Source organism: Trichechus manatus, unplaced genomic scaffold (assembly GCF_000243295.1).
Source record: "Trichechus manatus latirostris isolate Lorelei unplaced genomic scaffold, TriManLat1.0 scaffold00128, whole genome shotgun sequence".
NCBI lineage: Eukaryota > Metazoa > Chordata > Mammalia > Sirenia > Trichechidae > Trichechus > Trichechus manatus.
Genome location: NW_004444064.1, coordinates 6,977,644 through 7,005,589, shown reverse-complemented (window position 1 = coordinate 7,005,589; position 27,946 = coordinate 6,977,644). Strand labels below are relative to the sequence as shown.

General features: G+C 44.8%; 1 protein-coding gene across 2 annotated transcripts; it reads right to left on the bottom strand.

Annotated features, from left to right (window-relative positions):
- Positions 1–134: 134 nt before the first annotated feature.
- RSPH1 (radial spoke head component 1) lies at positions 135–27,946 on the bottom strand. Of its 2 annotated transcripts, XM_004384869.2 has the most exons (9): positions 27,879–27,946; positions 22,484–22,597; positions 22,271–22,376; positions 15,554–15,644; positions 14,640–14,775; positions 6,514–6,585; positions 5,630–5,792; positions 3,873–4,022; positions 135–169 (listed from the first exon to the last, which is right to left on the bottom strand). In XM_004384869.2, exons 1-9 carry the CDS (start codon positions 27,930–27,932, stop codon positions 135–137), a joined length of 921 nt encoding a protein of 306 aa, XP_004384926.2. In that variant the 5' UTR covers positions 27,933–27,946. The 2 variants fall into 2 exon arrangements, with proteins under 2 accessions (XP_004384926.2, XP_012413440.1); XM_012557986.1 differs by lacking the exon at positions 22,484–22,597 and having other exon boundaries at positions 27,879–27,932.

Below are 27,946 nucleotides of genomic sequence, written 5' to 3'. Positions count from 1 at the left end.
CCAATTTAGGACCAAAAAAAAAAAAAAAACTAAGAAAGATTAATAGCTGATAGTATTAAATACTCAACAGAAGAATTTTTGTAATACAATCGCCTGTTCCTTTTGTTCCGTGCGTCTTACTCAGGTAATTCTGATTATCTAGTTTCATCCTCTTCAAAACTAATATTTCCTGTGGAAAAAAGGGAAGCATGAGTATATTTCATATTACCTTTTCTTCCTATTCTAAAATTCTTTAATCGCTAACAGCTGTTTTGTGATAAATAATATTATAAATATTAAGCACTTATCAGACAAAATGGAATGTTACATTTTATCTTATGCAGACTTGTATAGTTTTTCTTTTGGTACCTATAATAAATGAAGCAAAACACAGACTCAAAGTAAACGTTAAGGAAGGAATATTTGTGTAAGTGAGAGTAAGCTCAATAATTACCTTATGCTTACAATGTCAAAATACAACCTACTATATGGATTAAATACATAATTGCTTGGACCTTATATTAATAAAAACAGGAATTTGCTATATTCTTACAAGATGCTATAATTAAATGTTTCAGGAAATTTAGAATTATTTTTTATTGTTAAGTAAACTAACTCTCACAGTAGAATATGTTAAAGATGAAGTTGCAGGGTGAACCTCAGATACAATGTGGAAATCATGATAAACAGACCTTGAATTTTTATTATTTTGATAAAACGTCTTGCCCACTAAGCCTACCATTTAAAAATTAGTTCATTTAAGGCAAGATTTCTCAAGCTAGCTACCAGTGACAATGCAGCCCCGATAATTCTTTGCTGTGGGGACTGTCCTGTGCATTGTAAGAAGTTTAGCAGCATCCTTGGCCTCTCCCCACTAGATGGCAGTAGCAACCTCCATCCCTCTCCAGATATTGCCAAAGATCCCCTGGAGGACAAAACCACTGTGTTAAGGTAATGATCCTTTTGTCCAAGGCTGTTTCACGCATCCTCGGGCTCCAATGTCAGCTGGTCCTGGAGGTCATTGACTCTGCCCTTTCTCTCCCAGTCCAGTTCAAGGGATTCACCCCCTCAGTACTGCTCACGCCTGTCAACTCTACCTCTACCACCACCTCCTGCCTTGCTACTCCAGTATGCCCTTCTTCCACCGCCCCCAGAGGTTCTCAGAAGACACGCCAGCTGCAGGCACTCCCCTCCCACTGCGCTCAGGATCAAATCCAAACTCCATTGCATGGAGTTTAGAAAAGGCCCATCAGGAGGGCCCCCCCAATCTCTCTCAGACTAGCTGACCCCCTGCTCTGCACCCCGACACTCTCCTTGTCCTCACCCTTGCCTCTCTGCCTGGAACTTCCTTTCTGGTTTTGCCCATACCTTACCACCTCTCCCCCTCTCAACTCACCTAGATTCACCCTCTTGGGAATATTTCCTGGTCCTGTCTGGCGAGTGGTAGACCCCTTTTTGGTACCCCCAACATGTACATACGACACTGCAGTGACATCACTGATTTCCCAGTTCACACTCCCCTTCAGGCTCTCAGGGATAAGAGTACCTCTCCACTCCATGCCCACTGGGGCAAGCAGTGTCTGTACATGGTAGGTGCTCACTACCCATAGGAACCAAAAGTTACTGAGCATCACTGTGTGCCAAGCACTGCTTTAAACGTTACACATGTGCTAGCCCAGTCAATCCTCACATAATCCTTTGGACATTATACTTATGAGATATTGTTGTTGTTAGCTGCCAACCGGTCAGGCCCCTGACACATGGCGACCCAATGCTCAACAGAACGAAATGCTGCCAGGTCCTGCACCATCCCATGATCAGTTGTGGATCGGACCATTGTGATCCATAGGGTTTTCATCGGCTGATTTTCAGAAATAGATCTCCAGGCCTTTCTTCCTAGTCTTTCTTAATCTGGAAGCTCCACTGAAATCTGTTTGCATCATAGCAACACACAAGCCTCCATGGACAGACAGGTGATGGCTGCGAATAAGGTGCACTGGCTGGGAATCAAACCCGGGTCTCCGGCACGGAAGGCAAGAATTCTATCACTGAACCACCACTGCCTCCACTAGGCATTGTTATTATCCATATTACACAGGTAAGGGAAACAGAGAGGGTAAGAGGCCACACAGCTAGGAACTCGTAAGGCCAGATTCCAACAAAGCTCCCAGCCTTGACCCCAACACCATGTGGTCTTTGTGTATCTTTACAGTATTTAGGATAATTATTGCGAAAGAAAGTCTAAATCTCTATGTGTTTAAAGCATTTAAGGGAAAACTGTTTCACATGATTTAATTATTCCAGGTACTAGCTCCAGAAGAACAAGAAATACATGTTCTCTTAATTTACAACAAAGACAAATGCCATCGATCGGGGCACCGGGCTAGTGAGCACCGTCTGGAACCAGGGCGAGACCCCAGGGGGTTCATAACCCCAGGCTGCCCCCAGGACCCCCTTTCCCTTGCACCCAAGACATCAGCTTTAAATTCAATATAAGACATTAGAATAAAAGAAGTGAGTCCTCAGCTACCAAGGCTTCCACCAGACTGAGTCCAGTACAGCTAGATGGTGCTCAGCTACCACCACTGACTGCTCTGACTGGGATCACAATAGAGGGTTCTGGACAGAGCTGGAGAAGGATGTAGAACAAAATTCTAACTCACAAAAAAAAAACACCAGATTTACTGGCCTGAAAGAGACTTAAGAAACCCCGAGAGTATGGCCCCCAGACACCCTTTTAGCTCAGTGGTGAAGTCACTTCTGAGGTTCATTGTTCAGCCGGGGAGTGGACAGCCCCATAAAACAAAATGGTACTAATGAGGCACAGCAGTCCAGGGACAAGGACTAGAAAGCAGAAGGGGACAGGAAAGCTGGTGATAGGGAACCCAAGGTTGAGTAAGGACAGTGCTGACACGTAGTGGGGTTGTTAACCATTGTCATAGGGCAACATGTGTACTAACTGTTTAATGAGAAACTACTTTGTTCTGTAAACCTTCATCTAAAGTGAGAATAGCATCAAAACTGGAAAAACGTAGTCGATGTCACTGAACTGAGCATGTATCTTTGGCTATGTATATTTTCACAAAAAAAATGGTCAAGAAGGGAAAGGGTTGACATGTCGTGGGGTTGTTAACCAATGTCATAAAACAATATGTGTACTGACTGTTTAATGAGAAACTATTTGTTCTGCAAAGCTTCACCTAAAGTACAATAAAAAAAAGTTAAAAAAAAGAAGTGAGTCCTCTCTCTGAGGAAAGATTTTTTTAAAGCTTTCAGGAACTGAAGCTTCAGTTGGACCTGAGGTCAAATCTGGGCTCCATGGTTTGGTGGGAGCTGAAGCTTCTAGGTTCACTGCAACACTGTGAATCCTCCATCATACCCCTGCGAGTCAGCAGCAGTAAAAACCGTGCAGTCAAGCAAAGTGGTGTTATTGATTTCTAGCTCAACTTTTGGCCTGAGGTTAAAACGGAGATTCGCAAGGGACACAGAGAACAAAATCTGACCGAGCCTGCTGCTGTGGAGTCAATTCCAACTCATGGCAATTCTATAGAGCAGAGTAGAACGGCCCCATTGGGTTTCCAAGGAGTGGCAGGTGGATTCCAGCTGCCGACCTTTTGATTAGCAGCCTGAGCTCTTAACCACTGTGCCACCAGGGCTCCATAGAGGGAACCTTGGGCATCACACCTGGGTCAAAGCTGGAGTCAGCAGGTTTGCAGGGGTATTTAAGAGAGAAGTACCCTTCTGACTACGGACTCCACGTGAGTTTGCAGTGGGTCTTCAGAAGCCCTCTTGAGTCCCTGGGCCTGACCCAGGATGGCCTTGCTCCGGGATGTCTGATCACACAGTGTGAGTAGACCATCGCTCATGCTCACTCCCCTCACCCTCGTCCTCACCCTGGTCTATGTCATATCGGAACTCGTCCCTGTTGTAGTCCCGACCCTCATCCCTGATGGTGTCTCCGTCTTCATCGACCGCCCTTAAAGATTCATTCTCGCCCTCGGAAACGTCTGTCAGCAGCTGGGTGTCCTCCCCAGGGTCTCCCCCTGAAAGACAACCAAAAACAAAACCAAACCCGTTGTTGTCGAGTTGATTCCAATTCATGGCTACTCCATGTGTTACAGAGTAGAACTGTGCTCCATAGGGTTTTCTTTGCTGTGATCTACAGCTGGTAACAGAAAGGTCAGCAGTTCGAATCCACCAGGCTCTCCTTGTAAACTCTATGGGGCAGTTCTTCTGGGTCCTATAGGGTCGCTATGAGTCAGAATCGACTCATCTGCAACAGGTTTGGTTTTTGGTTTATTTTTTTAACCTTGATGAAAGCAGATTGCAACGACTTTCCTTCAAGGCACCGCTGGGTGGGTTTGAACCGCCAACCTTTATGTTGTAGTTGAGTGCAAACTGTTTGCACGACCCAGGGACCTATGAAATACAACCCAAAAAAAAAAAAAAAAAACCAAACCCATTGCCATTGAGTCAATTCCGACTCACAGTGACCCTATAGGACAGAGTGGAACTGCCCCATAGTTTTCAAGGAGCAGCTGGTGGATTCGAACTGCCGACCTTTTGGTTAGCAGCCGAATGCTTAACCACTATGCCACCAGAGTGTGATAAAACTGAGCAGACCAGTACAAGGTAGACCACAGGCCCATCTTAAGCAACCCGCCTCTGCCCAGCTTCAGCCTAGGCCTGGCCAACAAAGCACCCATCCCCCATTGCCCTGAATGGTTCAGAGAGGTGCCTGTGACCCAAGTTGGTCCAATAAACCTAATTTCAGGAGTTTAGTGAAAATACTGAGAGAGAGGAGCCCTCTGTCCCTGGTATTCACAAGCTGACTGGATGGAAATGTGGTGAAGCTGGCGTCCATTCCTGTCCTTCTCCAGAGGGAAGAGTGCGGCTGCAAACAGAGCCAAGCAGAGGGGAGCTAGAACTCCATCCAGAGACCTGGCCCAGCGGTGCCTGGGGCTGTCTTCACCCGGAGCTTTGCAGTTAAATGAACCAACACATACTATCATCATCATCTAACTTAGGCCAAACTGAGTTGGCTTTCCATCACTTGCAATGGAAAGAATCCTATCCAGTATAACCTTGCAGACGTTAGCCGGCACTTGAACAACTTCTCAGAGAGCGTTATGATGGCCCCGGAGAAGTGCTCCAGGTCCTTCTTAAAGGAAGGACTTGTCACTAGCTGCTGTCAGTGTCCGTGACCAAAGCCACACTGTACCTGAGCAGCCCATGCCCAACCACTGATCAAAACCAAAACCAAACCCACTGCCGTCAAGTCAATTCCGAGTGACCCTATAGGACAGGGTGGAACTGCCCCACAGAGTTTCCAAGGAGCACCTGGTGGATTCAAACCGCTGAACTTTTGGTTAAGCAGCTGTAGCACTTAATCACTGCGCCACCAGGGTTTCCAAGCACTGATCAAGATGAGGGAAACAAGAACATTCCATCCCCAGACCTGCCCGGGTAGTTCCCTGCAGTGGTGGAGGGCCTGCATCTGCATCCAATCAACCCTACTTCTTCCCTCCTCTCCCCTCCCTGGGAGTATCTGTTACCTCTCGCATGCTGATCTCAAAGGCTTGCTGTAATAAACACCTTGCACACAAATCTACCCAGAGTCTGCTCCCAAAGTGCCTGGAGACGCGCGTACCCTCGGCCCCCGGGACCTCTTCCTGCCCAGGTAGTGTGTCTGCAGGCGGCAGCTCCTCCGGAAGCCTCGGCGTCCACAGGGCCAGCTCCGTAATTTTGGTGGCTTTCCATTTGGGAATGACAGCTACTAACGCCTCCTCCTCCTCCTCCTCTTCACCTCTTTCCTGGTTTAAGTTTAAAAATGTCAACTTTCTAATGTTTGCATAAACTCAGTCTGGAATATCCGAAGTGAGGGAGAGAGGGACAGGTTTGGAATTGTATTGTAGCACTTTTATGGCACTATTCAGTAACCAGACCAATTGCCAACTGTCTGTAGGATAATGTAAGGCTTGACATGGGTCTTGCGAGTCACACCCCTGAAATGCTAACAGTTATTGAACGGTTTGTGGTAATACTGTGTTACACATTTCAACTGTCACTTATAAGACTTCAAAAAAAAAAAAAAACTATTGCTGTTGAGTCAATTCCAACTCATGGAGAGTAGAACTGCTCCATAGGGTTTTCTTGGCTGTAATCTTTACAGAAGCAGATAGGCAGGCCCTTCTTCCACAGTACCACTGGGTGGGTTTGAACCACCAGCCCTCCGGTTATAAGTCAAGCAAAAACTGTTTGCACCAGCCAGGAACCTCACAGTGTCCATAACTCCCCAACTCAGGATTTGATGGTTCATATTGACTTCAGCAATAACTTTGAAATGATGTGATTTAGTTCTAGCAATTGAATTCTATATTAGTGCATGCAAATAAAAAAGGAAAACGAAAAAGCAAAAGTTCCCAAGAGTTGACATACTTCTTATTCTAATCACCTCTAACCTTCTGGAAGCATTATAACTGAACGGCTCTTTTACCTATGAATGTAGGAAAGGATATATACTCTGGAACTTACCACATCAGTTAAGTGATATTCACCGTGCTGTTCACATCCAATATCAAACACATACTTTCCAGGGCCAACAGGCTACGAGCAAGAGAAACCAAGAGATACTTCATCATGTCAACACCCAATATCAAATAAATGATATAATGTTACCACGATAACACTTACCCAAAATCATACAATTGGGTCAAGTCCAACCTGGATTAAAAAATGCCTGACGAACTAATGACTAATAAAATTGCAAAGTAAACAAAGTTTATTAAGAAAACATTCTGCATCCTACTTTGGTGAGTGGCATCTGGGGTCTTAAAAGTTTGCAAGCGGCCATCTTAGATGCATCAATTGGTCCCAACCACCTGGAGTAAAGGAGAATGAAGAGCACCAAAGACACAAGGAAAGTATTAGATAAACTAGAGACTTCATCAGCCTGAGACCAGAAGAACTAGATGGTGCCCGGCTACCACCAATGACCGCCCTGACAGGGAACACAACAGAGAGTCCCTGATGTAGCAGCAGAAAGGTGGGGTGCAGAACTCAAATTCTAGTAAAAAGACCAGACTTAATGGTCTGACTGAGACTGGAGGAACCCTGGAAAGCACGGGCCCCAGATTCTCTATCAGCCCAGAACTAAAACAATTTCCAAGGCCAACTCTTCAGACAAAGATTGGACTGGACTGTGGGACATAAAATGATACTCGTGAAGAGTGTGCTTCTTAGTTCAAGTAGATGCATGAGACTAAATGGGCAGCTTCTGTCCAGAGGTGAGATGAGAAGGCAGAGAGGGTCAGGAGCTGGTTGAATGGACACAGGAAATCAGGGGTGGAAAGGAGGAGTGTGCTGTCACAGTACAGTGAGAGCAAGTAGGGTCACATAACAATGTATGTATAAATTTTTGTTTAAGAGACTAACTTGACATGTAAACTTTCACTTAAAGCACAACAATAAACAAAGAGTAAAAAGAAAAAAGAAAAGAAAATTGCAAAGTATATGTCCTGTTTAGGGGCTCTTGTGGTGCAGTGGTTAAAGTGCTTGTCTGCTAACCAAAAGGTCAGTGGTTTGAACCCACTGGCGGCTCCACAGGAGAAAAGACCTGTCGATCTGCTCCCGTAAAGGTTACAGTCTAGGAAACCCTACGGGACAGTTCTACTCTCTCATATAGGGTTGCTATGAGTCGAACTCAACCCGACAACATGCACACAACAACACATCAACAACAACATGTCCCGTTTCGCTTATTTTTTAAATCCTTAACAGTGTTTTATCTCTTTATAGAAGTGATGTATTGGTTATAAAAATTTTAATGAGTCCTACACCCACAGGAAAACTTACTCAAGATAGACTGCTTCTAATATTTTGTTGTATTCCTTGTAATTTTCTTTCTAGAACATAGCTTTTTTTTTAAACAGAAATCCACATCGTAACTACACCTACTGACTTGTACCCCATTTTTACTTAGAAATATGGAATGAATGACCATCCATGTTTATATTCTTCCACAACACCAGTTATTCTCTGGTGTTTATTTTATCTCTGAATTATAATTTACTATTGTTGATACTTACTATGCTAATAATTCTCTTTGACAAGGAATGCTATAGAAAGATACTCGGAGTTAAATCTTTATGCATACCCTTCATATTTTCCTTAGGGTAAATTTTCAGAAGTAGAATTTCTGGACAAAAGTACATCCATACTTTGATCAGAATGAGGCTCTAACAATTTTCATTCCTACAACAGTGAGCAGAGCCCCGGTAGTCTCAACCCCTTACTCTTTCTGGGTATTAGCACCTTCTTCACCTTTATATGTTTTTTAAGATTAAAAAAAAAGGGGGGGGGATCTCGCCATTTTAAGTCACGTCTTTTAAATTATTAGTAGGGTCAATTTTTCAATATTTTTTGGCTGCTCAAATCTCACTGATTGATACAAGAGCTTTATATATTAAATGCTGCAAATATTCTAACGCCAGTTGTCATTCATTTCTTTACGACATTTTCTGTTCTTTCAGAGGTTATTTTTAGAAAGTAAAACCTATTGATTTGGTTTTTATGTTTCTGTTTAAGAAGTTCTCTTTCCCCATTTCCAAGTCAATAAATATTCATCTATGCTTTCTTCTACATGCGGTTTCCTTGTTTACATTTAAATCTTTACTTTCTAGAAATCCTCTTTATCTACATGCTGCAGAACAGATCTCCGGTAGCATGAATAATGTCCCCCAAACAGACATCAATGTCCTAATCCCTGGAACCTGTGAATGTTACCTTCTATGATAAAAAAAAGGTGGGGGGGGGGGTACTTTGCAGATGTGACTAAGTTAAGGATCTTGAAATGGGAAGACTATTCTGGATCATCCAGGTGAACCTTAAAGACTGTCATATGTGTCTTAGTCTATTAGAGCTGCTGTAACACAAATACCACAAGTGGGGGGCTTTAAAGAACTGGAATTTATTTTCTCATAGTTCTGGAAGTAAAAGTCCAAATCAGGGTCTCCACCCAGTCAATTCCTTCCTTGCTGGTAGCTCCAAGCATTCCTTGATTCTTTGACTTGTAGATGATCCTCACAAGGCATCTGTCTTCCCCCCATGTATGCATATCTCTGTATCTAACCTAATCTGCTCCTTTAGAACCCAGAAGTGATTAGATCTAGAACACACTTAGCTTGGGTATAGTCTAACATAACAAACCCATTGCCAAAATCCATTGCCGTCAAGTCAATTCCAACTCATAGCAAACCTATACCAAGAAAACTCTACTTCCAAACAGGATCACATACACAGGTATAGGAATTGGGATTCCAATAGATACTTTGGAGGGAACACACTTTAATTCATAACAGGTATCCTTACAAGAAGGAGGTAAAGGGAGTTTTCATGGATGGACGAGGAGGAGGCAATGTGACCATAGAGACAGAGATTAGAGTGATGAAGCCACAAGCCAAGGAATGCTTAGAGCCACCAGAAGCTGGAAGAAACAAAGAATAGATTCTCCCCTAGGGCATCTGGAGAGAGTATGTCCCCACTGACACCTTGAGTTCAGCCCAGTGAAACTGATTTCCAACTTCTGGCCTCCAAAACTATGAGAGAATGAATTTCTGTTGTTTTAAGTCACCAGCTTTTGGGAATTTGTTACAGCATCCCTAGGAAAACTCATATGGGACACTGATTTGCTTTTTCTCCCAAATGGTTATCAAGTTGTCCCTGCACCATTTCTTGACTCCACCATCATTTTACCCCTAATTTGAAATGACAGCCTCATCAAAGGCTAAATTATTTCAAATACTTGGATGTCTCAGGACTTTCTAATGTGCTTTGTTCATTGTTATATTTCTATCCCAGTATCACACTGTTTTAATTATTGAAGCTTTACAGTATGTTTTGAGGACAGTGATGGTTCAGCGGTAGAATCCTCACCTTCTATATGGGAGACCCAGGTTTGATTCCCGGCCAATGCAGCTCATGCACAGCCACCACCCATCTGTTAGTGAAGACTTGTTGTCATGGATTGAATTGTGTCCCCCAAAAAATGTGGGTAGCAACTTGGCTAGGTCATGATTCCGAGTATTGTATGATTGTGTTATCGGATGTGATTTCCTTATGTGTTGTAAACTCCACCACTGTGATGAGATTATATATGATCTCCTCATGTGTTATAAATTCTATTGCTGTGATGAGGTTATATTGATGAGGTTGACAAGATTAGTGTCTTAATGCAATCTCTTTTGAGATATAAAAGAGAGAAGCAAGCAGAGACACATGGGAACCTCGTACCACCAAGAAAGCACTGCCAGGAGCAGAGTGCATCCTTTGGACCTGAGGTTCCTGCGCAGAGAAGCTCCCAGACCAAGGGAAGACTGATGACATGGACCTTCCTCCAGAGCCGATGGTGAAAGCTTTCCCCTGGAGCTGAAGCCCTGAATTTGGACTTGTAGCCTACTGGACTGTGAGAGAATAAACTTCTCTTTGCTAAATCCATCCACTTGTGGTATCTCTGTTAGAGCAGCACTAGATGACTGAGACACAGGTCTCTATGATGCTGAACAGGTTTCAGCAGAGCTTCCAGACTAAGATGGACTAAGAAGAAAGACCTGGAGATCTACTTGTGAAAATCAGCCAATGAAAACCTGGTGGATCACGATGGTCCAATCCACAACCAATCATGGAGATGGCACATGACTGGTCAGCATTTTGTTTCATTGTACATGGGGTCACCGTGAGTTGGGGCCAACTCAATGGCAGCTAACAGCATATCAAAACCAAAACCAAATCCATTACCATCAAGTCGAGTCTGACTCATAGCGACCCTGTAAGACAGAGTAGAACCGCCCCATAGGGTTTCCAAGGAGTGGCCGGTGGGTTCGAACTGCTGACCTTTTGGTTAGCAGCTGAGCTCTCAACCACTGCACCACCAGAGCTCCAAGAACAACAACACAGTATGCTTTACACCTTGTCAGATAAGGATGTGAACAGGTAATTCTCTGATGAAGAAACACAAGACAGCAACGAAAGTGTGAAGAAATGCTCGACCTCACGGGGAAATGCTCAGTAAAACAATGAGCTAGCACTCTTCCTCATCGGATTGAAAAAGATTGTTAAAGACTGATGCAGTACCCAGTATTGGTGAGGACAACTGATAAAGAGACTCAGATTCTGCTGGTGAGAGTATAAATTAATACAGCTTTTTAGGACAATTTGGCAGTGTTAGTCACCATTTAAAATATCCACGCTTGTATGTTCTGCAATTCCACATCTTCATAACCTACATAAATACTCCCAAACGTACACGAAGATAAAGATGTATCTTTGCGTATATGCTCGTGTCCCAATATATTTGTTGTTGTTGTTGGTTGCCATGGAGTCAATTCAGACCCCTGGTGACCCCATGTGTTATAGAGTAGAACTGCTCCATAGGGTTTTCTTAGCCGTAATCTTAATGGAAGCAGATCATCAGGCCTTTCTTCCATGGTACCACAGGCTGGGTTTGAACTGCCAACCTTTAGGTTAGTAGTTGAGTGCAAACCCTTTGCATCACCAAGGGACCTTCCCAATATAATGAGATCCTATTTATGTAATTAAAACCCCAAACCATAATTCTGTATAAGACGCATGTCTAAGTGTGCATGCAGGATACACAGAAAGAAGTGTGGAAGGATACATCCCCAAGGGCTGGAGAAGAGAAAGGGAGAAAGGAAGGAGGGCTGGAAAGAGAAGGGAGGGGAAGGGGGGACTTCGTTGTTCTAATGTTTTACAGTTGGGATGTACTCACCTATTATTCATGTTAACACTGAAGTTTTTGAATAATTAGTAGAACAAAGCCTCCATTTTTACTTTCTTTTTCAGATTAGTCTGGGCTGTTTGCACTTATTAATTCTTTTTTATTTTATGTTATTTGTTGTTGTTGTTAAGAATATACACAGCAAATCATACACCAATTTAACAGTTTCTACTTCTGCAATTCAATGACATTGATTATATTCTTCGAGTTGTACAGCCATTCTCACCCTCCTTTTCTGAGTTGTTCCTCCCCCATTAACATAAACTCACTGCCCCCTAAGGTTCCTATCTTTTGAGTTGTTGTTGTCACTTTGATCCCATATGTTGTTGCTGTTAGGTACCATCAAGTCATTTCCAACTCATAGTAACCCTATGTACAACAGAACGAAACACATTGCCTGGTCCTGCGCCATCCTCACAATTGTTATTATGCTTGAGCCTATTGTTGCAGCCACTGTGTCAGTTGATCTTGTTGAGGTCTTTCTCTTTTTCACTGACCATCTACTCTACCAAGTATGATGTCTGTGATGGTTAAGATTGTGTGTCAACTTGGCTGGGCCATGATTCTCAGTGGTTTGGCAGTCGTACGATGTTGTGATCACCTCCATGATAGGATCTGCTGTGAGTAGCCAGTCAGTTGAAAGGGAGGTTCCTTGGGTGTGTGGCCTGCATCGAATATAAGTGGACATTCTGGCAAGGCTCATGGCTTTTTGCTTGCTTCAGATCCTGCAGCTGGCTCCTGTTCATCTAACCTCTGGTCCTTGGGACTTGAGCTAGCAGCTTACCTGCGGTCTTGCCTGCCGATCTTGGGATTCGTCAGTCTTTGCAGCCTGTGAACAAAAGCCCTGCTCTCTGACCTGCCAATCTTAGGTTCACCAGCCCCTGAGGCTACATGAATCAGGAGAAGCCTCCACCTGACCCACAGACTTGGGATGCTCCTGTCTGTACAACTGCACGAGCCATTTCCTTGCTATAAATCTCTCTATATATATGTTTATACACTTTATTGGTTTTGCTTCTCTAGAGAACCCAGCCTAAGACATTGTCCTTCTCCAGGGACTGCTCCCTCCTGATAACATGTCCAAAGTATGTGAGAAGTCTCACCATCCTCTCTTACAATGAGCATTCTGGCCGCACTTCTTCCAAGACAGATTTGTTACGTCTTCTTGCAGTCAGTGGTATACCCAACATTCTTTGCCAACACCATAATTCAAAGGCATCAATTAAAAATAGTTCTTAAAAGAACACAATGCTTAAGGCAAACATTTTTTACTAGTTAAGTTAAACTATTGTTTGGTTTTAAGAAGATTTCAGCAGATATTTTTGGTTTAAGTTTTAAAGATTATCTCAGGGCAATAGTCTCAGGGGATCACCCAGCCCCCTTGGCTTCAGAAAGTCTGAAGTCCATGACAACTTGAAATTCCATTCTGCATTTTTCCCCTTTTGATCAGGATTTTTCTATGTAATCTTGGATCAAAATCATCAGGAATTGTGGCCAGGCACCATACGGTTCTTCTGGTCTCATGGCAAAGGAGGCAGTTGTTCATGGAGGCAATTAGCCACACATTCCATGTTCTCCTCCCAGTCCTGACTCTCTCTTCCTCTGTTGCTCCAGGTGAATAGAGACCAATTGTTGTGCCTTGGATGGCCACTTGCAAGGTTTTAAGACCCCAGGCTCTATGCAACCAACTAGGAGGTAGAACAGAAACACTAAACACCTTATTAGGATGTCCCATGAAACCATGACCCTAAACATCCGAACTAAAGAACCAAATCCCATGAGGTTTTTGGTTGTACATGTTGTTGCTGCTAGGTGCCGCCAACTCATAGCAACCCTGTGTACAAGAGAACGGAACACTGCCTAGTCCTTGGCCATCCTCACAATTGTTGTTACGTAAGCAGCCTTATTAATTCCTCTAGATTAACTTTTGTCAAGTTCTCTTCCCCTCCACCAGCTTCCCATCCCCAAAAAATGCCCATAGGAATTCTGCTGAGAATTACATATACATCATATAGATTTGAGAAGAGTATGTTGTTTTCATTAAGATGAAAAGTAGAATCTATGGTTAGGACATAAATTATATGTAAATGAAAACTGGGTTTTAAGAGAGTCTGAAAAGACTTCATTCAGTAAAATGTTCCCTATGTCAGCTTCTAACACTAACATTATTAATTTGCTCAGCAAATTCTTCAGGGAGTCTCCTCTCAACCCACAAATACCCATGCTGTAGGTTCTGAATTATCCAGGGTTTCTCTGCATCACACTATGGCCCTGTACAAGAAGGGAAAGCAAAGTCACAAAGTCCTTCAGGTGGAAGAGACCAATCATAGGTATTGTGAGCTGGAAAGCAGACCTGCTCCCTGGACACCCCCAAATCTCACCACTGCCCGGAGAGGGCCACTGGCCTGCAGCAGGAGAAAGGAGCTCATGGGTCTCCCTCTACCAGGCTCTAGCAGTGCCCCCTAAAGGGGAAAGAAAGTCAAAACACCTACGTGCTGAACTGCAGGAAACATTCAGTGGTTTCAGACTGATGGACCAATAAGAAGGAACACAGACAGCAGAGGCTAAGATGCCCCCTTGTGTTATAATGGTACGACACACTGCTGCTGAAAGACAATGGAATTCCTTCTGGTTACAGGACAAGTCCCTCCCTTCCCCACCTCTCTGCCACTCTGTGGGTATCAGAGCCTGAAGCAGGAATTCTCAGAGTGAGGCGTGGCTATCCTGTTCCCCATGTTTGGAGGGGACAGGAGAGGGCTCCCTGAGTGGTGGGTATTTTACATCCAAATAATTTTCACCACCTTGGGGAAGAGGGCAAGGTGGCATTGTGTATTTCATCGGCAAACATCGCTTCCCATTGACTTACGTTTTTGTTCAAGAACTTGCCCTGGTATCTGTGGTTCAGGTGGATAAGCTCAGCTGCACCCTCCTGTTGTCCATTCACCCAGGTGCCAACATACTTGCTGCCCGTCTCTGCGTAGAAATAGGTGCCTTGCCCGTGCCTGGTTAAGACAAGGGGCATGCTGACATTTTGTTCTACCGCAGTGAAAATCCTCAAGATTTATAACACAGACATGTAAACAGAGGGTGGCCTCTGTAGATGCTCACACGCTGGCTGTTTGGTTTCTGTATTTGAAGATGCCTCCTGCTCAGTGTGCCCAAGCATCGAGCAACATTAACAGATGCCCACCCAAAGGACAGGTATCGCCCTCGGGACAGAGACAGCCTTCCTGCGCATCAGCCTTCCCTTGAGGAAGAAGTGGTGTTACTAGGAGCTGTGGTTCTCCCATGCCCTCACACCCCAGAGCTCATGGATGGTAGACCCATATGCCCATGTGCTGCCCCTCTGAGGGGAGACAAGGGCATGCAGTGCTGAGGACCTGCTGTCCATACACGCTCAGTGAGGTATCATCCAGCAGGCTTGCTTTGAACCACAGAAGTTCTGCAGTGCCTGGCAGAATGGGTAAATGAGCTTCTGTCATGGTTCTGTCTCTTAATAAGTGTAAACAGTCACATGGAAGGGTTGTTGTTGTTAGTTGCCATTGAGTCAACCCTGACTCATGGTGACACCATGCGTGTCAGAGTAGAACAGGGCTCCCTAGGGTTTTCAATGCTGGTTTTTCCGATGTAGGTTGCCTGGCCTTTCTTTCCAAGGTGCCTCATGGTTGGCAGCTGAGCACGTTAACCGTTTGTGCCACCCAGGGTCTCCCATATAAGGGTAAACATCATCTTATTCTTATCACATGAATAAATGTACAAGGCCAAAGATGGTAACCAAACCTTTGGTGAGAGTACCACTCTCCTGTGTAGGTGTCATTGTTGACGTAGTAGTACACACCATGGCCGTGTCTCTGGTCATCTGCCCACTCTCCTGAAAGGGACGACACAATACAGCCCAGGTGAGAAGAGGGGTGCTACCCTGACCAGGTCCCCGGGCTAGGACGGTGACAGAGGCAGATATGCCATAAAGCTAGAGAAGCTTCTGCTTCCGGGTGCCACACATGCTCTAACAAAGTACTCACAGGATCAGACAGCTTTGGAAATGTTGCAGAGGAGAGACGTTTTAACTTCAATGGCAAAGGCCATTGTCCCTTTCCACTCTGATTTCCCTCTGTCCCCTTCCTCTCACTCTGGATGGCATGGAGTGGCCATGGCCATTTGAGGAGCTAGTTAAGGGAGAGCTGAGTCAGGATCCATCTGGTACAGGTCTGGTAGAGGTGTATGTATGTGGCCCATATCACCTGTGTGTACTGACAGCAGGTTCCGCAAGCCGGTCAACTAAAGAGCAAGGGTCCAAAGCCAGGTTCATCTGACCCTGTCTACTGCCATGATCCCAGCACCACACTCCCTTACGTTCATGTGCTTAGTGATCCTGGACCAGGGCTTTGGTCCCTTGACTTTAAGGCTTGACAGTCCACCCTTGGCCACATGCCAACATTTCAGTCTATTTCCCTCATGGCTCCCACACACTTCTGCAGTCTAGCCACCCCACCTACACACTACGTCCATGCACCTGGATGCCATGCCCTCACCCCCCTCCACCTCTGCTGGGACTCTTCCCTTGCCGAGGGGCCGTGCCACTCACCTCCGTACAGGTGCATGCTAATGTCTTGCTGACTTGATATGAAGTACTATAATTGGCAAAGATGTCATGAAATTTATAAAATAGCTCTACAATGAGGACAGAGCCCTGGTGGCAGAGTGGTTAAAAGCTCGGCTGCTAACCAAAAGGTCGGCAGTTGGAATCCACCAGCTGCTGCTTGGAAACCCTATGGGGCAGTTCTACTCTGTCCTATGGGGTCGCTATGAGTCAGAACCGACTTGACGGCAATGGGTACAATGAGGACAAAGGGCGATACCATTTTTTTTGAAATGCTGTCTTGATCCAGTTTTGAGGACCTGGGTAGAGGCCCGTCTATTCCTGTTCTTGAGCAGCTGATTAAGTCCACTCTCCAACTCCAACTCATGCTCCTGGGCCACTATGCACCCATCCTAATCACCCCAGGGCTAGGTACCCAACAACTAGGGACATCCTCTATGCCCCTGAGCCTACAGAATTATTCAAAATGCCTAATCCCAAAGAAGCTCACAAAACCTAGATAAAACCATACTGCTTGCCATACAGAAGCCCTCTCCTACAATTCCGCTTATTGTTGACTTGTCCCCCGGTGCAGCCCCCTGTGTGGCCTTCATCATGGCGTGCTACGCCTCCCATCTCTGGGAACTGAGAGCATAATAAACCTGTGACTTGCACGCCTCCCTGACTTGTCTTTCCTGCATTGCACCTGACATACCATCCCACGAATTTGGTACAGCACAAGGCAGACTGGGTAAGGGATGGTGTGAATTCAGAGAGTATTTACTGTTAATCCCTGAACTACAAAACTCGGAACGTCCCCCAATCTTACAGCTCACATATGAAAGAAACTTAATAGACATTTTTACAAATTCGGCAACTATTGTAAAAACGTACATGACATTGCCAATAACAAGTTGTTTAGATGAAAGACACTATTGTAAACTATGAATAATAAAGAAACAAATTTTGATCAATCTGTTGGTCAAAGAGGAAAGATGGAATTATCTTCCTATTCTATTTGTTGTTGTTGTTAGGTGCTGTCGAATCCACTTCAACTCAGTCACCCCACGTGACAGAGTAGAGCTGCCCCATAGAGTTTTCTAGGCTGTAATACTTAGAAGCAGATCAACAGGTCTTCTTCCACTGAGTCGCTAAATGAGTTCAAACTGCCAACCCTTCAGTGAGCAGCTGTGCACTTAACCACTGCACCAACAGGGCTGTCTTAGTCATCTAGTGCTGCTATAACAGAAATACCACAGGTGGCTTTAACAAAGAGAAGTTTATTTCGTCGCAGTAAAGTAAGCTAAAAGTCCAAATTCAGGGCGTCAGCTCCAGGGGAAGGCTTTCTCTCTCTTATCAGCCTTCTCATCAATCTTCCCCTTGACTAGGAGCTTCTCCGTGCAGGAACCCCAAGTCCAAAGGACGCGCTCGGCTCTCGGTACTGCTTTCTTGGTGGTATGGGGTCCCCCTGTCTCTCTGCTCGCTTCTCTCTTTTATGTCTCAAGAGATTGCCTCAAGACACAATCCAATCTTGTAGATAGAGTTTTGCCTCACAAACACAACTGCTGCCCATCCTCCCTCATTAACATCATAGAGGCAGGATTTACAACATATAGAAAAATCACACAATACTTGAAATCATGACCCAGCCAAATTGATACACACATTTTTGGGGGGACATAATTCAATCCATGACAAGGGCTATAAATAGAAAATGATATTTTAAAATTGTTGTCATATAGAGAGACATTCAAAGGGTATTAGCTTACAAAATGGAAAAGATATTCCAGAGGCATTAATAAAAATCTTAGGTTACTTTCTTCGATTTTGTGATGTTTATAGTATTTTTAAATTTTTTGTTTTTATTTCTTTTATCATTACAAATAAAAAGTCACTTTTATGTCAACTTTATATCCTTTTTTTTTTCTGAAGAGGGCCCCCAAAACTCGTATAAGCTTTAGGCTTATTAGGAAAAAAAAAAAACAAAAACGATCCACCTCTGTACAAAGAAAAAGAATATACAATATGCTAAAGAAAATATTAATTACCCAAGCAATGTGTGTTTACATGAATACACTTCAACATTTATCAGCAAAAAGGAGTTTCTACATATTTTCCCAAATCAATCTAATATTTATTCAGCACCCATGATGTCCTGAGCACCCTGTGAGATATTTAGACATTGTTGTTGTTAAGTGCCAGTCGAATCAGTTCTGACTCATAGCGACCCTATGTACAACAGAATGAAACACTGCCTGGTCCTGCACCATCCTCATACACACACACACACACACACACACACACACACACACACACACACACACAAACCCATTGTCATCAAGCCTATTCTGATTCATAGTGACCATATAGGACAGAGTAGAACTGCCCCATAGGATTTCCAAGGAGCAGCTGTTGGATTCAAATTGCCAGCCTTTTGGTTAGCAGCTGAGCTCTTAACCACTGCACCAGCAGGGCTCCTCCTCATACATATAGTTGTACAAATAATAGGGCATGTCCTCAAGGAACTTGCCCTCAGGCTGGGAGGATAGTCAGACACGTGCGTGATCAGCAAAGTACAATGTACGGCAACATAAAGGGCTACTCTGCATGGTTCGAAAAGTGGATAATAGTTCAGAACAAAAGCAAGTTTACCAAAACCTCATGAAGAGAAGTCAGGTGGCCATTGGTAACAAGAAAGAGGACAGGGTTCCATGATGTGATATAAGATAGGACAACATGATTAAGATAGATGAAGAATTCTAAAATTGAACTAATTCACTGATAGAGGGCTTGAATATAGAATTGGCCATGAGGATATGCAGAATGTGTAGAAATCTTGTCTGGATCTCTGGGCAGTGGTGTGCTGGTAAACCAGTTATCGAAACCAAGAGGAAGAAGGAGGAAGAGGAGGGGAAGAGAAGAAAGAAGGGAAGGAGGAAGAGGAGAAGGAAGGAGGAGGAGGAGGAGGAGAAGGCGCTGTCCTGATTTTGTGGCATTTGCCAATTTCAAACTACCTACAGAACTGGGAAAAGAGGCACAGAATGAACTTTCGTGAGCTAGTGTGAGCCAGCCCCAGCACAACCCTGGGGCAAGATCGTGGCTGAAACATTCACATCATTTGGTTTATTCCCAACAAAAATCTGTGACAAAATTATGGACATCCCCATTCTATTGGTTATGTAGGCTGGTCTCCAGGGTAGCAAAAGGGCAAGAAAAATACATTAAGCATTTAGAAGAAAATTTGCAAAAGTGAAATGGCAAGGATATTCAATTTCAAGTCTGTAAGGACTATTGAGGTGGTGCAGTGATTAAGCACTTGGCTGCTAACCAAAAGGTCGGCGGTTCAAATCCACCAGCCGCTCCAAGGGAGAAAGATGTGGCAGTCTGTTTCCATAAAGATTACAGCCTTGGAAACCCTATGGAGAAGTTCTACGCTGTTCTACAGGGTTGCTATGAGCTAGAATCGACTCGATGGCAACGGGTAAGACCTAGTGGGCAAACTTTTAAAAAGGGCCTGATCTGCTTTACATAAAACTTGTTAGAGACTCTGCTCAACAGATCACAAGGCCGCTGCAGTAAACCCTGCCCAACTGAGGAAGGTGAGTCAGAGAAAGGCCATGTTCTGGAGCAGGTGTTCAATGGCCATGAGTCACGGTTCCTTTTCAGAAGTGCATGTTTTTGTATGAACTTTATACTGTTGTTTCAAATTTGCATTTAACTTTTTCTTTAAAAAAATCTTTCTATCTCTAATCTCCTCCCAGGCTCAGAACCTCTACCTTGGTCCCTCCTTGGGGTTCGATGAACAACTGAGTCATATCAGGTGACTGTGTGCATGGGGACAGCAGTGAGGTATTGGAAATAAGGAAACAAAGATCCTACTGAAATATACAATTGGCATGTAAGGAATTATGGCAGAGACAGGAAAAGCCAGCTGAGCAAGGTGGAATGTCTCCTAGACCAGAAGAATTCATGGAAGGAACCACTAGGTCTAAAGAAACAATGTGGTCCTGAGAAGAAGGGCTGGTTAGAAATGGAACATTGTTCACAGCAGCATTATTCACAATAGCAAAAAGATGAAAACAACCTAAGTGCCCATCAACAGATGAATGGATAAACAAATTGTGGTACACACACACAATGGAATACTACGCAACAGTAAAGAACAATGATGAATCCACAAAACATCTCACAATATGGATGAATCTTGAGGGCGTTATGCTGAGTGAAATAAGTCAATCACAAAAGGACAAATATTGTATGAGATCACTATTATAAAAACCCAAGAAAAGGTTTACCCACAGAAAAAAACAATCTTTGATGGTTACGAGGGAGGGGAGGGGAGAGGAGGGGAAATCACTAACTAGATAGTAGACAAGTGTTAACTCTGGTGAAGGGAAAGACAACACACAACATAGGGGAAGTCAGCACAACTTGACCAAGGCAAAGTCATAGAAGCTTCCTAGACACATCCAAACACCTTGAGGGGGGACTGAGTTACTGGGGCTGAGGTCTGGAGACCATAGTCTTGGGGAACATCTAGGTCAATGGTATAACATGGTTCATAAAGAAAATATTCTACATCCTACCTTGGTGAGTAACATCTGGGGTCTTAAAAGCTTGCAAGCGGCCATTTAAGATACTTGCTTCCAGAGCAAAAGAGAATGAAGAAAACCAAAGACACAAGGAAAATATTAATCCAAAGGACTAACGGACCACATCACCCACAGCCTCCAACAGCTTGAGCCCAGAAGAACTAGATGGTGCCCGGCTACCACCAACAACTGCTCTAACAAGGATCACAAATAGAGGGTCCCAGACAGAGCAGGAGAAAAATGTAGAACAAAATTCAAATTCATACACACAAACAAAAGACCAGACTTACTGGTATGACAAAGACTGGAGGAAGCCCCAAGACTAGGGCGCCCGGACACCCTGCTAACTCATAACTGAAGCCACTCCCGAAGTCCACCTTTCAGCCAAAGTTTAGACAGGCCTATAAAACAAACAATAACGCACGTGAGGAACGTGCTTCTTAGTTCAGTCAAGTATAAGAGACCAGATGGGCAACACCTGCCAAAGCAAAGACAAGAAGGCAGGAAAGGACAGGAAAACTGGACGAATGGACACAGGGAACCCAGGGTGGAAAAGGAAAGGAGGAGAGTGCCGACACCATGTGGGGATTGCAACTAATGTCAGAAAACAATTTGTGTATAAAGTTTTGAATGAGAAGCTCATTTGTGCTGTAAACGTTCACCTCAAGTACAATAAAATGAAAAGAAAGAAAGAAAGAAATGGAACATTGCAAAAAGAACTTCAAGGAGACAAATGGCAAAAAACAGTTGCCACTGAATCCGTTCTGACTCAGGGTGACCCCACGTGTGTCAGAGTAGAACTGTACTCCACAGGGTTTTCAGTGGCTGAATTTTTGGAAGTAGATCACCAAGCCTTTCTTCTGAGGTGCCCCTGGGGTAGACTTGAACCTCCAACCTCACTGTTTAGCAGCTGAGCATGTTAACCATTTGCACCACCCAGGGACTCCAGACAAATGGTACCCAAAATCCCATTGCCATCAGGTTGATGTCAACTCTCTAAAGTCATGGTCCCACCACCTCCCAAGTCTGTGCTTACCCAACAGCCTCCCTTGTCGCTTGCTCCCAAGAAAACTGGCTCACGGGACAGAATGTGCTGGTCACAGGACAGCCATATTTCCCACTGGGGATTAATTAATTAAAAGGCAGTCTGCTTTCTTTGCCCAGCCTGTGAACCTAAGAACACCATTTGTGTTTGTTGAATGGCTGGCTAATCTGGAGAATTTTAAACCCTCTCTTGTACTTCAGTATCCACAGCCAAGTTCAATCACAAAACAAGAAACCTTTGCAACACACACACACACAAAACTGGCTTGGCATAACATTTACCTTCATATCGCGATCCATCTGGATATATAAAAGTGCCTTGACCATGCTTTTTATTTTTGAAATATTCTCCAATGTAGCGAGCACCATTTTTAAACTTGTAGGTCCCCTGAAACATATGATTATGTAATTCATATCATTCCAAAATGTCCTACTTGGTAGTAGATTCAACACCCAGCTAAATAGAAAACCCTCCAGTCAAGTTGTGGTTCTTACCTGGCCGTGTCTTTTACCAAATTCATACCTTCCCTCGTAGGTATCCCCATTGGGCAGTCTGGCTTTCCCGTTCCCATGTCGTTCACCTGCATCATTCCGTTCCCCCTCATATTCCTGGGGAAAGAAATCGAGATAGTTACAGCTACCATTTCTTAAGCACGCCCCATGTTCTAAGCATTTCATAAATGCTATACCATTAATGGAAACCCTGGCAGTGTAGTGGTTAAGAGTTCAGCTGCTAACCAAAAGGTCAGCAGTTTGAATCTACCAGGCACTCCTTGGAAACCCTATGGGGCAGTTCTACTCTGTCCTGTAGGGTCACTATGAGTTAGAATCAGCTTGACGGCAACGGGTTTGGTTTGTTTTTGGTTATACCATGGATGCACCTGAATTATGGTGTTGGTGAAGAATATTGACTATACCATGGACTGCTAGAAGAAACGAACAGATCTGTCTTGGAGGAAGTACAGCCAGAATGTTCCTTTGAAGTGAAGATGGTAAGACTTTGTCTCATATACTTTGTACATGCTATCAGGAGGGACCAGTTCCTGGAGAAGAACACCATGCTTGGTAAAGCAGAGGATCAACGAAAAAGAGGAAGACCCTCAATGAGATGGATTGGCACAGTGGCTGCAACCATAGGCTAACATAGCAACATTTGTGAGGATGGCACAGGACGGGGCAGTGTTTCATTCTGTTGTATACAGGGTCGCTATGAGTCAGAATTGGCTCAACGGCACCTAACAACGACAACATACCATGGAATTCTCATATTTCTCTGCACCACATAACACTTTCCTTGTCTTACAGGGGAGGTGTGTGAATGGGCCTGGGCAAGATGAAGCATTGGTCCAAGGTCCCACAATTAGTAGCTTCTCATGGTGGGAGCTGCCCTCCTCCAACATCTAAGCTTATAATTAATTTTGATAATCCTCTACACTATAAGCAAAATCAACCAATTTATGAAAAACAGTAGGTACTCCGAGGCATGTTCTTTATAGGAATGTGCTTGAAATGGCATATGCAGGTGGAACGTGTCAAAGCCCACACAAATACCTTCCCCATTTGTTTCCTCTGATAATCCAGGACTTGAAATGCAAATGCCCTGGAGTGTCTGTCTGGAAGGAAGCCAGGTTTACCCTTCAAGGATGGGAGGAGGGAGGAGCTGAGAAGTAAACTGGGCTGCAGGGCACAAAAAGAGTCCTCTAGCTCAAGTTACGCGGTGGTGCAAACAGTTAATGTTCTCAGCTGCTAAATGAAAGGTTGGAGGTTTGAGTCCACCCTGAGGAGCCTTGGAAGAAAGTCCCGGAGATCTACTTCTGAAAAATTCATTGAGAACGTTATGGAGTACAGTTCTACTCTGACACACATTGGGTCGCCATGAGTTGGGGTTGACTCCATGGCAACTGGAAAAAAAAAAGTAGATATTAGAGGGCATTGGTGGTTCAGTAGTAGGATTCTCGCCTTCCATGTAGGAGCCCCATGTTTGATTCCCAGCCAACGCACCTCATATGCAGCTGCCACACATCCATCAGTGGAGGCTTCCATATTGCTATGATGCTGAACAGGTTTCAGTGGAGCTTCCAGACTAAGATGGACTAGGAAGAAAGGCCTGGCCGTCTACTTCCAAAAATCAGCCAATGATAACCCTATGGATCACAATGGTCTGATCTGCAACCAATCATGGGGATGGCACAGGACCAGGCATCATTTCCTTCCTTTGTGCATGGGGTCATCATGCGTCGGGGCCAACTTGAGGGCAGCTAACAGCAATGAAGTAGATGTTACTATTATCCCCCATTTCACAGCTAAGGAACTTGAGGCTCAGAAAAGTTGGTGTCCCAACAACACACAGCTTATAAATGGTAGAGCCAGGGTCTGACCCAGAACTGGGGGACTCCAAAGCTGGAGCTCTAAATTGCCGCACTATTACCCCCTGGAGGAACCTCAGTAGTACTGTCAGCCTTAACCCACAAGTAAGATAAGAAGGGGCTCCAAGTCACTCACTTCCTAAGTTTGAGGCCACCACAGAGAAAGGTCTAAACAATGGCTCCAGTTTCTCCTCCTTTCAAACTAGCCACTCCTGCCAGGATGAGCTTCCTAAAATTCCAATTTGTCCAGGTCACATCCATTCTCACCGCCCCCCTCCACCCGCAACAGGCTTTCTAGCGCTGACAAAATAAAATCTGAACTATTTAGTTGAGTCCCCAGAGTTCTCCACAATCTAATTTCAATCAGCCTCTCCAATTTGATCCTTCACCACTCAACAACACAGGCACATTCCACTGTGTGACCTGGAGTCCACTCATTTTTCAAGGCCCTGCTGTGGTCCAGCTCTGTCTGATATATCACTTGTCTACGAACTCTTAGAGCATGTGGCTGACTGTCTAGAGATGGACTCTTCACCCAGAAAAGCCAATCAACTGGGTCACCAATGTTTAAGCAATGCCCAGTCGTTACACTGAGATTTATAGAGATGGGACGCATTACTGGCTAGGCTCTAGGACACTGTGCACCTGCATGTGTATATGTGTATGTGCGTGTGTGTGTGTGTGTGTGTGTGTTCCCCAGGCTTGTGGTTTCTATGAAGATTCCAAGGCTTCCACTCCCGCTGGTTAATAAGCATTTCAGGTAGTTCTTAATCACACTAATGAATGTGGAAGCCATACAGCTTTAGGAAGAAAGACCCCCAAACCCTAGCGGCAGAAGCCTCCAGAGCTGTCCTGGATATTCAGGTTTTTCTTTGCATGCCCTCTAGTTTCTCTGCACCATTTTAGTAAAAAACCCTTCTTTAAGTTGGCCTCAGTAGGCTTCTCTTACGTACAATCCCGCCATCCCAAGGACAGCAAGCTACCCAGCTGGCTGTGACAAGCTGAGGCTGGAAGTCAGATGGCTTGTGGTTGCATGATCTCGCTAGTATACCTCACACCTGCATCCTTGGCTGGGTGACTAAGCACGTGTGAGTGCTTCAGAGGCTCCACCACCCAGGCGACATGCTCTCAGCACATGGCAGGAGAAAGACGAGGTCTCTGTCCTCCAGGTGGTTCCAGAGCGGTAGGGAGCACAGAGAGAGGACAGCTGCAGCCATGTGACCTGTGAGACAGGGAGGTCTGCAGGAGGTTCTGTGGGGATGCGGAGAGGCAGTGGTGAGATAGAGCAGGCTTCCCAGGAGAGCGGAATGGTGAAGGAGGAGCAGAGCACACAGAGTGAAGGAAGTGGCTGAAGCTGCTTCAAGGACAGGACCAATAAAATGAAGCTGGAGGAGAAAGCCAGGGTAGTTCCCTCTAAGATATGTTATTAGGAAGGAGGGTAGTTACTGGGCCATGAGAAGCCATCACAAAGTCTCAACAATCCAACAACACCCGAGTGGCAGTGTCTGGAGCAGTCATATGGGTCTGGATTTCAGGAGAGAGAGCTGGTCTGGATATAAAGATGAGGGAGTTATCAGTCTACCCATGTGAAAAAAAAAAAAAAAAAAAACATTGTCGTCAAGTCAATTCCAACCCTAAAGGACAGAGTAGAACTGCCCTATAGAGTTTCCAAGAAGCACCTGTTGGATTTGAACTGCCCACCTTTTGGTTAGCAGCTGTAGCTCTTAACCACTATGCCACCAGGGTTTCCTATCAGTCTACAGGGCGAAGCAAAAGCCATCCACGTGAAGACAGAGTACTTGATCATTGTAAGATGCCCTTCACTTTCTTGGGTCACCCTTGGTCATAAGCCTTGCCCTCTTGTGTGGGTCCACGTTCAGTCTCCTTGCTTGACTGAAAGCTCCAGACAGCTGACTCTGGATCAGGCGCACTACCAACCACAGGGACCAAAAAGTTGTTATTTGTCGTCAAGTCGATTCTGACTCATGGCAACCCCCTATGTGCAGAGTAAATTGCTCCATAGGGTTTTCAAGGATGTGACCTTCCAGAAGTAGATCGCAGTCCTGTCTTCTGAGGCACCTCTGCATGGCGTGGAACGGCCAATCTTTTGGCTAGTAGCTGAGCACTTAACCGTTTGTGCCATTCAGATTCCCCAAAACGTGTGTATACACAGTGAGCTAGCTGCATTCATGCAGCGGATGTTCAAACCCCACGCCCGGCCTCCGCTGAAAAGCAGAAGGAATAGGGGGCGCCTCCCCTCCTACAAAGATTAGTTTAAAATACTCGAGTGATAAGTCAAAAAGTACATCAGTCACAAAAGGACAAATATTGTATAATTCCACTTCTATGAAATATCTAGAATAGGCAAGTGAATACAGACCCTTGTTCCTTAGTGGTTACCAGGAGTGGGCAGGCAGGAGGGGGAAGGAGAACTCACTGCTTCCGGGACACTGAGCTTCCGTTAAGGGTAATGAAAAACTTTGCAAACAGGTAACAGTGATGGTTGCACAACACGATGAACACAATTAATGCCATTGAATTGGACATGGGAAGAATGTTGAAACGGCAAATGTTTTGTTACATATATATTTATCACAATTTAAAAACAAACTCAAGCAAGCCAGAGAAGAAGCAAGGAGGCAGGAAGCTCTTCCCTTCGCTCAGAGAATGGTCTGTTTCCCTAATGCCTAAAATCAAGGAACAATTCCAATAACTCAGTCAGTTCAGACTGGACTAAAGAAAGCACATGGGATTCTAGGTCTACATAGTAATATCTCAGGTACTAATATGCTCCTTAGAAGCAAGGATGGCGAGACTTGTCTCATTTAATTTGGACATGTTATCAGGAGGGACCGGTCCCTGGAGAAGAATATCATGCTTGGTAAAACAGAGGGTCAGTGAAAAAGAGGGAGACCCTCAACAATATGGATTGACCCAGTGGCTGCAACAATGGGCTCAAATATAGCAACGATTGTAAGGATGGCTAGGACGCAGCAACGTTTCGTTCTGTTATACATCAGGTCGTTGTGAGTCAGAACCGATTTGACAGCACCTAACAATATCTCAGTAACATCTTGGAGCCCAGGTCCTCTCAGCACTTTCTGGAGGCTGCCAAGCAGCAGAGTTCCTTCATCCTCTTAGCCCTAGGGTGTCAAGCTCACATACAGAAATGACTGATTCAAGGATGGTGTGACAGCTGGAACTTGGGGACTCCGGACACCCAAGGAAACTGCCTCCTTGGGGGGCTGACGGGGGGAGGGGCAGCTTCCCAAGCCTTTGACCTGGAAACTTTGTCTTTCATAGAGGAAGAGGACTGGGCGAGCGGGAGGAAGGGATGTGGCAACTGGAGGTCATAACGTTTCATCTTTCACAACCACTTCCAAGACGCAGTGCCCGGTGTGGCCGGCGTGGTCCTTGTCCCTGGCCGGGCTGCCTGGGGATTGTGGTTCCCGTCCCCTGGTCTCCACCCTCTCCACTCTCGGAACCGGCCTCCGGACAACCCCTCCGTCCCCAGGAGCTCTCACCCCAATATCATTCTCTCCCTCCTCCTCCAACTCCTCCGAGCCCAGATCCGACATGGCCTCGTCCCAGC

Bases quoted from the DNA above. Each gene is read 5' to 3' on its own strand.
- RSPH1 (XM_004384869.2), bottom strand. From the start codon at position 27,932: ATGTCGGATCTGGGCTCGGAGGAGTTGGAGGAGGAGGGAGAGAATGAT. The intron at 5,793-6,513 runs GTAAGTTCCAGA...AACTTAAACCAG, and splicing joins AATATCACTTAACTGATGTG to GAAAGAGGTGAAGAGGAGGA. The intron at 4,023-5,629 runs GTACGCGCGTCT...GTTGTCTTTCAG, and splicing joins AGAGGTCCCGGGGGCCGAGG to GGGGAGACCCTGGGGAGGAC.